The sequence below is a fragment of the Micropterus salmoides genome, unplaced genomic scaffold (genome assembly GCF_014851395.1).
Source record: "Micropterus salmoides isolate LMB-PRFRI ecotype aquatic unplaced genomic scaffold, ASM1485139v1 Ms_hic_scaffold_7, whole genome shotgun sequence".
Lineage (NCBI taxonomy): Eukaryota > Metazoa > Chordata > Actinopteri > Centrarchiformes > Centrarchidae > Micropterus > Micropterus salmoides.
Window position 1 is genome coordinate 2,784,096 of NW_024044459.1, and position 10,128 is coordinate 2,794,223.

Below are 10,128 nucleotides of genomic sequence, written 5' to 3' on the forward strand. Positions count from 1 at the left end.
TGAAACTAAGTAGGTTAGAAGTTCCTGCAAAATTGTTAGATAGTGTCCTACAATTAAAACTTTTTGCCGAATAGATCTGATGATAGATTAAAAAAAATGGACCACAAAAGGTCTTACTAACTTCTACACATTTGTCCACAAGGGGGGGTTTCCAAAACTTTTTATCCCTACAGGAAAAACACAACCTGGAAAGAATGATTTCTTTAGGTACCTTCAAGTTCGACACTATTTCGTTCAGAACTTGAACACAGCTTCGAAAACAGAAGAATTAGATATCCAAAAACTATTCCTGTCAGCATCTAAATCCACGACTTGCAGCAATATCATCTCCAAAATGTACGTAGGTATTCTTCAATGTACAGTCCCCTCCAAAAGTATTGGAACGGTAAGGCAAATTCCTTTGTTTTTGTTCACTGAAGACATTTGGGTTTAAGATCAAAGATGAGTATGAGACAAGAGTTCAGTGAGCAAAACTACTGGAACATGTGACTGACAGATGTTCTGGTTGCCCAGGTGTTGCCTTTTAGGTTGATTGTCCAAAAATTAAATAGCTCTGCATGACTAGTCTAAGTTTTCATCCTTGGTTCAAACCTATAAAGACTGCATTTCCTGTTCAAGAGGATAAACCAACATGAAGACCAGAGAGCTGTCTATGGGATAAAAGCAAGCCACTGTCAAGCTGAGAAAAGAAGGAAAATCGACCAGAGCCATTGGAAAACATTGGACAACAATTTGGAATGTCCTGAAAAAGAAAGGAACTGCTGGTGTACTGAGCAACAGACGTCGAACAGGGGCCAAGGAAAACAACAGTAGTTGATGACAGAAATATGGTGAGAGCTGTGAAGAAAACCCCCAAAACATCAGTAAGTGACATCACCAACGACCTCCACAGTGCAGGGTGAAGGGATCACAATCCACTGTTGGAAGAAGACTCAGAGAGCAGAAATATAGAGGCCACACCACACCACAACAAAAAAAAGGAATTTGCCATACCGTTCCAATACTTTTGGAGAGGACTGTAAATCAGAAAACTCACTTTATATAAAAAGAAATGGGAGAAAGAGGGTAATTTTAACATCCCAGAGGAGACTTGGCAAAGAGTGTGAGCAATTCAATGAGTCAACTAGTTCGTCCACATGGTGCGAATTCTGCCGGAAAAAATTGTACGATTCTTAATTACCCCGCAGCAAAAAGCACATTTTGGAGATGGCAGTTGTTGGAGGCTCTGTGGGGAAAACAACACCAACCACTTTTCATATTTTGGAGCTGCCAGGTCCCCTACTGGCAAGAAAATATAAACATGTTAACAATCTATTTGGTAGTAGTATCCCTCTCAGATGGGATACTATTTACATGGTGATATCCAATTAGATAGATGGAGTAATAACGACAAGAAACTGGCTCATATACTTCTGGCAGCAGTAAAAAGGCTGTCAAAAGAGATGGCTAAAATCAGACCCACAAACTATTGAAGAGTGGATAGAAATAATACATGAAATTGATATGATGGAATTATCATTTTCCCTCAGGATCCAAAAAGAAAAAATTTATCTGATTTGGATCAAGTGGACTGAATATATTAAACTAGTTACTTCAGATTTTAAATGGACTTGTTGACATAATTAACGGATGTAGGTACTAGACACAATGGGAAATGTAGGTATAGACATCAATAAGAAACAATGAGTATGTAAGTTTCTGTCTGATCTTGTTCTATGTATGCATATATGTAGATATGTGTGCTTAGGTATGTAGATAAATGTATGTTGTATATCTGTATATCAAACCTGCCTGATGACGATAACTCTGTTTCAACAATTGACTACAACATCAGAGCTTATAATCCCTGCTCTGGGAGCATACCAGACGCATATAGACTCACTCACACACAGGTTTCCTCTTTATAAAGCCTAGTTCACACTACACGATTTTAAGCCCAATTTGCGTCGGCGAGCTTAGTGACATTCACATCTACATCTATCCAATGAGAGCAGGCAGCTGGAAGAGCAGGCAGCTATTTTTACCGGAAAACACTTTTAACTCACCTCCAGCTTCTGTAGCTCAGACAATCCCTGCCACCTGCGTGTGCTAATCCATTTTTTCATCCATATTCTTTGTATTTATAATTGCTATCTTTATAATAACAAACAACAGCTGTTTCGTGTGTTTTTTTTGGTTCACTTCTCGTTTCACATTTCACGTGTGTTTTCTTGACAAAACGTGGTTTGGAGACCAGTGTCGGGTGACACAGCCGTCGTGACACCGATCAGTCACGTAGTGTGAACACCACAGCGACTTCAAGACTCCCGTCAGTAACACACTGACGTAATGTATGACTAGTTTAGTCAATGATTTCATACATTTTCTGAATCTCAGAGCAAAGCTCCTATCAAATGGGGGTCTAATTTGTGTTAGTTTAAGTGTAAACGTTTGAGAACCATGCTTTAGACTGCTGTGGTTACAGGTTTTGATTTTATGTTGTCAAGGTCTTCTGTCTTCACCACAACATGAGTTTTACATGACTGATGGCTGTCAATGCACGTCTTCAGATTAAATGAACAGTGTGAAGGTGGTCTGGTGGTCAGGTTGGTCTCTTTTGTCCTCCACTGTCCAGGATGAAAAACAGAGAATTGAGGATCTTGGTGGCTGCATCACCTTCATGGGTTGCTGGCGTGTTAATGGAACATATGCTGTATCCAGAGCTATAGGTAAGTCACTCATAACCAACAAGAAGAGAGCAAGTTTTGGGCTTAATACAGTAAATTCTCACATAGTGGTCTTTATTACCTTAATGACAGAGAGAACCATTTGTATGTACAGTATATATTTTCTAGTTCAATAAAGAATTATAGAAGTTGTATGACAAAGATTTTAGTCAATCAACCTGACAAAGATTTTAGTCAGTCAACCATGTTTTGTTTTGTTAGTTTTTTTGGCAGTTCTTTTTTATAAACACATTGTATTGCAGTAGTACCGTATCAGAAATATTAGGATTTTTTCTTCAGCTAAAAAAACACCCAGACTCCCTGCTCATTGTTCTCGGGGACTTCAACAGAGCAAACCTCAGCCACGAACGTCCAAAGTACAGACAGCATATTAAGACACTGCACCACTGCTACACTACATGAAAAGAAGCTTATCGCTCTGTCCCCCATGCAGCGCTGGAACTCTCTGATCACTGTCTGGTTCATCTTATCCCGACATACAGGCAAAAACTGAAATCTGCTAAACCTGTTTTAAAGACTGAAAAGATGGACCAACGAGTCAAAGCTAGAGTTACAGGCCTGCTTTGACTGCACTGAGTGGAGTGTTTTTGAGACTGCAGCCACTGACCTGGACGAATTGACACTGTGACATCTTACATCAGCTTTGTGAGGACGTGTGTGCTGACCAAAACCTTCCACACATACAACAACGAAATACCCTGGTTAACAGCGAAACTCGGGCAGCTTCGTCAGACCAAAGAGGAGGCCTTCAGAAGTGGGAACAGAGTCCTGTACAACCAGGCCAGGAACACTCTGACTAAAGAGGTCAAAGCAGCAAAGAGATGCTACACTGAAAAGCTAGGAAACAGCTTCACAGCCAGCAACCCTGTGTCAGTGTGGAGAGGCCTGCTGACACTCACTAACTACAGGAGACCATCCCCCAACACTGCTGGTACTCAACAACTGGCTGACGAGCTGAATGGTTTCCATTGTAGATTTCAAGCCCACAGTCACACCTCTCCCCCGCTCCAACACCATCTTCAAACAGTCACCTTCTCCGACTGCCACGCGCTCACCCCCCTTTCTGACCCCTCACCTGCACTCACGATCTGTGAGGGGGATGTGTGCCAGCTCTACCAGAGGCAGAAGATCAGGAAGGCTCCTGGCCCAGACGGTGTCACCATCCTGCCTGAAAATCTGCCCTGACCAGCTGACCCCATCTTCACACAGATCTTCAGCAGATCACTGGAACTGTGTGAAGTTCCCTCCTGCTTCAAACGCTCCACAGTCATCCTGGTCCCCAAAAAACCCTCCATCTATGGACTGAATGACTACAGGCCTGTCGCCCTGACATCTGTAGTCATGAAGTCCTTTCAAAGACTGGTATTGGCCTACCTGAAGGACATTACAGGCCCCTTGCTGGACCCCCTGCAATTTGCCTACAGGGCTAACAGGTCAGTGGATGATGCTGTCAACTTGGGTCTGCATCACATCCTGTAACACGTCGACACTCCAGGGACATATGCTAGGATTCTGTTCGTGGACTTCAGCTCGGCGTTCAACATCATCATCCCAGACATCCTCAGCACCAAACTCACCGAGCTCACTGTGCCAGCCTCCCCCTGTCAGTGGATCACAGACTTCCTGACTGTCAGGAGTTAGGAGGTGAGGCTGGGGAACATCACATCCAGCACCTGGACTTTTAGCACTGGCAGGGGTGTGTGCTCTCCCCACTGCTCTTCTCTCTCTACACCAATGACTGCACCTCAGGAGACCCGTCTGTCAAACTCCTGTTTGACATAACCGTCATCAGCCTCATCCTCGATGGTGACGAGTCGGCCTACAGATGGGAGGTTGATCAGCTGGCTCTCTGGTGCGGTCAGAACAACCTGGAGCTTAACACGCTCAAAACTGTGGAGATGATCGTGGACTTCAGGAGGAGCCCCCCCCTGCCCCCCATCACCATACTCACAGCCCTGTGTCTGCTGTGGAATCCTTCAGGTTTCTGGGATCCACTATATCCCAGGACCTTAAGTGGGAGCCCAGCAATGACACCATCATCAAGAAGGCCCAACAGAGGATGTACTTCCTGCGCCAGCTCAGGAAGCTCAACCTGCCTAAGGAGCTGCTGATCCACTTTTACACAGCCATCATCCAGTCTGTCCTCTGCACCTCCATCACTGTCTGGTCTGGATCTGCCACCAAAAAGGACAGGAGCAGACTACAACGGACAGTCAGAACTGCAGAAAAAATCATCAGTGCCAACCTGCCCTCCATTCAGGACTTATACATTTCCAGAGTCAGGAAACGGGCAGGAAACATCACTGCAGATCCATCTCCTGTTCCAGCTCTTCCCCTCTGGTAGGTGCTACAGAGCACTGTACGCCAAAACCAACAGACTCAGGAACAGTTTCTTCCCACAAGCCATCACTCTGATGAACAGCTGACTCTGACTTACAGTGTCTGGAACCATTCCTGTGCAATAACCCAGTAACTCTGCAACCTCTTTACGGACTTGCACCACTTATTATATATTTATCATTCTCTATTTCAGAGCTGTTCATACTGTTCATATTCATATTGTATATACTGTATTCCAAATCCACCTACCTCATGTACATAACACCATACATAATACTTATTTATTCCAGCTTTCTTTGCACTCATCACACTGTGTACATGTATGCTTGTATGTATATGTGCATAATAATAACAATAATGGTAATAATAATTTTTCTCCTGCATCTTTTGCACTCTGTTCATTGCACTACTGCAATTTGTGTAATTGTGTGTGTGTGTGTGTTCTCTATATTGAAGCCTGTGTTTTATTATTGTCTTACTGTATTATTGTATAAGTAAGCATATCGTGAGCGTTGTCCAGAGTCAAATTCCTCGTATGTGTACATATATTAGGAATTTTATGGGGCGGCTGTGGCTCAGGAGGTAGAGCGGGTTGCCTGTTAATTTAAAGGTCAGCGGTTCAATCCCCGGCTCCTCCAGGCTGCATGTCGAAGTGTCCTTGGGCACTGAACCCCGAATTGTGGCTGTTCCGTCAGTGCATGAGTGTGTGTGAATGTTAGGCTCAATCCCAATGTCCCCCCTAAGCCCCGAACCCATTTTTGCCTTATTTTGAAGTCCTGCAGGCTCATGTCCTACAGAATGGAGGAGAGGTAGGCTAAACGTCAATATATATTTGTAATTAATGAATGCACTATCGTTGGTCAAATAGCATCATCAATCAAAAACTAAAATAAATAGTTGAATAAACTAAGTATGTCATAAGGTTATTGCATTCCTCTGACTTAATGTGTTCTATGCAACATCTTAAGTTAAGAAAACTTTCAACCATTTGACATCAGCGTTGGTGTCCATGCTTGTTTGTTTACTGTTTTCTTCTTCTCTTAATACGCAGATTTGCCGGGATATTTCTCTCGCTTCAGGGCTTCCCTGGTAACCCCATACAGTCTATGGGTAACCTCTGTGTTTTATGTCATACCGCTATGAACAGTGGGCAATTCCCTCAGCCAAAGTCTGCAGAAATGCAGATTTACATAAAGGGTCTATAAAGGGCTCAAAATGTCTGCGAGAGCGCCCTCGAGAGGTCGAAATTACCTAAGCCCTCACGTACTTCCTGGGAACGCCTCAAAGTCTGTGAGGGGGGACATTGGGATTAGGCCTTAGTTTCTGTTTGAGCACTTAGGCTCAGTGTATAAATGTGAGTGAATGGTGAATGCAGATAAAAGCACTTTTGGTGGTCAAAAAGACTAGAAAGGCGCTATACAAGTACAGAGCATTTACATGTTACATTTATACCTGGCAATAAAGCTGTGATAGGAAACGTGACTTATGTGATTTCCCACTGTAACGTAAGAACATCCAAAAGTTGATTATGTTTAAACTTTTGCCGCAGGGTAACTACTTCCTGTGCAGTTTACATCGTCACAGGCTAAAAAAACTACCCCTATTCAAATAAATGGACCGACATTATTGCCACAATACCTGATTTTGTGTGAATTCTGCCTAAGATTTGTAAGGTAGTTTATGAGCACTATTGATCTTCATTCTAACCAATTAATTGAGAGGTATTCAGGCCTTGGAGTCGGTCTGCAGCTGCTAACCACACATTCCACATCACTCCTCCAGGTGACTTTGACCAGAAGCCCTATGTCTCTGGAGATGCTGACTGCTCAACAACCCAGCTGTTCGGGGATGAGGACTATGTGTTGCTGGCGTGTGATGGCTTCTTTGATGCAGTCAAACCTTCAGAGGTGCCACATCTGGTCCTGAATGCACTCCAACAGGCTGGTGACCCCGAGGGCGGGGAAGACGCTCCACTGGAACGGTCTGAGGATGCTATTGGACTGAGAGTCGCTCAACAGTTGGTAGGTCACGCTAAGGCAGCTGGTTCCAGTGATAACATCACAGTGATGCTGGTGTTCCTGCGTCCACCAGAGCAGCTGCTAGTTGAAGACTCCACCCCAGTAACTGTAAAAACTACTCAGGACTCCACTTCTCAAGATGCACCACAGCAGTAAAGCAGGTCTGCTGCACAGTGCACAGACACCTTCTGCCTGACTCTGCATTTGTCAACATATTTTTGCCCTCAGGTGCTGACATACATCATGCAGAGTGACAAAGCTAATTTGATATGCTAACAAATCACATAAGCACGGCAGAGGTAAGTCACACCATGTCACTGCTTTGGAGTAAAAGTGTTGATTCAGCTGTATTTAGACCTAAGATGTATGCTATATGATGCAGGGTCAGCTTTATTGCTAGGGTTCCCGGGGCAAAAGTGAGCTGTGGGTTCCTACTGAGTCCCCAAACATACTCCCCCAACCTTGAAACCAACAAGTATTCCTACACTGGAAAATAACCTGTCCGAGGTTTGCTGTGTGTAAATTGATATGTACCATGTGAGCATCATATGTGAAAAAATATGATGTCCTGGTTCTAACTTCAGTATTATCTCATGTGATCATTGGATTTTAACTCTTTAAAAAGAGCTTTGTGTTATACATTCATAATCTTGAATTGAACTAAGCATTGAAAACATTTAAACTTTGTTTCTGTTGACTGGCATTATTTTGTACTGAAACAGATGTGTGACTGAAATGAAAGTCTTAAGGATTGATTCTTTTTTGAAAACAAAGAACTTTTTTTAAGCAACTCAACACCTAATTGTGAGATTTAATCACTACTGAATACCTTATTTTGTAAATTTAAATACCACTGAAGTTATAGCATTGAAATATTTTCATTTGAAAACCATCTCTCTCAATTTAGGTGGTTTGAATTCTGCTCTTTCAAATTGTATATTTAAAATTTTTTTTTTTCCAGCTTCACAATTCAAATACAAAGTTCTAGTATCCAGAGTTTCCAGGAACTTTTCTTTCTTGGATCATGTGACTGACAGAACGTAACCTGATAGGACAGTGGTCTAATTGATTCCATTCAGGTTTGAATGCTAATCCTTGTTCCTTCTTGGATTTTGGAATCTGAATCCAATTTTAGCAACTTGAACTTAAAACCAAGTTTTTAAAGTTGCACCACTTAAAATAACCCTATATTTCTGTAACCGTAGTTACTGTTGCCATGCCTGCCAAATGTTCTGTTCTCACAAAGCACTCTGCAGATGTACCATCAAAATGTTTAGTCATTTTTTTTAATGTTGGGCAGCTGTGGCTTAGGGGTTAGAGCGGTCGTCTATTTATAAAAAAGGTTCTATCCTGAGCTCCCCTAGTTTGCAAGTATCCTTGGGCAAGACACTGAACCCCAAATTGCTCCAGATGAATGTGATGTAGTGTAAAGCGTTTTGAGTAGTCGGAACAACAGAAAAGGCTCTGTACAAGTACAGGCCTGTAAAATAGCGCCTGTAAGATGTTTATTGTCGAATTAACTGTAACTTACTGGCAACAGTTATCCAGTAGTTGCTGTATTTCATTCTTCGATAAAATTACTGTAAAACCAACAACAGTAGTGTTTAGCATACCGTAAAATAAAGTACAGTATATGTACTGTTATTTTAGTTATTTATTTTAGTATTATGCTGTTATGAAAACATTACTGTTAGTTTACAGTATTACTGTTTAACGAATAAAATACTGTTTTAGCTGTTGATGTAAAATAAAAAGGACATTTGAAGACTTAACTGCACAAAAAGCAGATCGTTTATTGCAATAATACAGTCATAATAATACATATATAAAGAGATCTGTTTTGAAACTGATAGTATAACAATGTCGTAGGCAGTCGGTAATCAATGTATAAAAGTAAAAATATAATATTTCCCTATAACTAGCCACAGAGACTAGAAAAGCCAGGTTGAAGATAAGAAAATACAGGTAATCAACCATCTTGACCACATGCTAAACATGACATTCTCCATAAAGATCATCAGAATAAATAACAACTAATCAAAACTCCAGAAAATTGGCTCAACATTCAACCAGGCCACAGTTATCCTGTCAAGACACATTGCAATACACAAAAGAATCTTCACAAAAGAATCTTAACAAAACAGTTTCTCACTGTAGGTGTTCCGGGTGGGGAAGTCTGCATTTGAAAAGTAATGGTGGTGAAGTTAGACAGGTGAGGATGGAGGTGGTGGGGGGAGCCGGGTGGGCAGTGGAAGTGGTGACAGCAGTTGTGATTGTCCTCCAAAAAAATGACAAACACAAATCAATCACTGGGGCGGAAATTCATCCCCAGTGCCAAACTCACATTATCTGAACACCTTTTATTGAATCTATGAAAGCTGCTCCGCACTCTGATTACACTAGACAATCAATACCTTTGAATGTGAATTTTGGTGTATGGTGGATTCCATCCGAATACTCAGACACAGTATGGGACATGTACATGACTTCTGTGAGTGTTGTGTTGTCAAGTCTTTCGGTATTCAAAGAACAGATTGTATTTTCAGAGACTTTTTCCTATCCAATTTTAGTATGGGAGTCAATGGAAAAATTGGATACTTATTCTCACTTCTAGTGACAGGAGGACCACGGCAAGTATTCTCAAAGACTTTCTGAAGACAAACAAGCTGCCACAAGCAATCATTTTATCTTTCTAATTAAGCTCATCTTTAGAAGTCATGTAAAATGTTTGTTACAGCAAGGGGCTAAAACCAAGTATCTTAAATCCAATAAATCAAACTTAATGTAAATATATCTAGTAATTTTAGTGGGTCATACTAAAATAATGGGCCATGGTAACGTTATGTTAGTTAGTGATAATGGACTTAACGTTACAGTTTCACAGGTTGGAATCCTGAAGATGGTCTTGGCATATATGGCAATATGGCTCATCTTGTGGAAATAAGAGGAACAGAAAAGCTACTTAAAATAAAAAGACTGATTGTGAACAAATTAACTTTAATGTTACATGTAAACACCCAAAGTCAGACTCACAGCTCCATTAA

The 10,128-nt window shown here is 41.5% G+C and overlaps 1 protein-coding gene across 1 annotated transcript; it reads left to right on the plus strand.

The window, feature by feature from the left end:
- Positions 1-2,614: 2,614 nt before the first annotated feature.
- On the plus strand, positions 2,615-7,240 carry LOC119891665 (protein phosphatase 1F-like; the record flags this gene model as incomplete). Its single annotated transcript, XM_038703456.1, is given in 2 exon segments — positions 2,615-2,708; positions 6,849-7,240. Coding segments are annotated over 2 exon segments (486 nt in total), but the record flags the coding sequence as incomplete, so codon positions are not given.
- Positions 7,241-10,128: the final 2,888 nt, after the last annotated feature.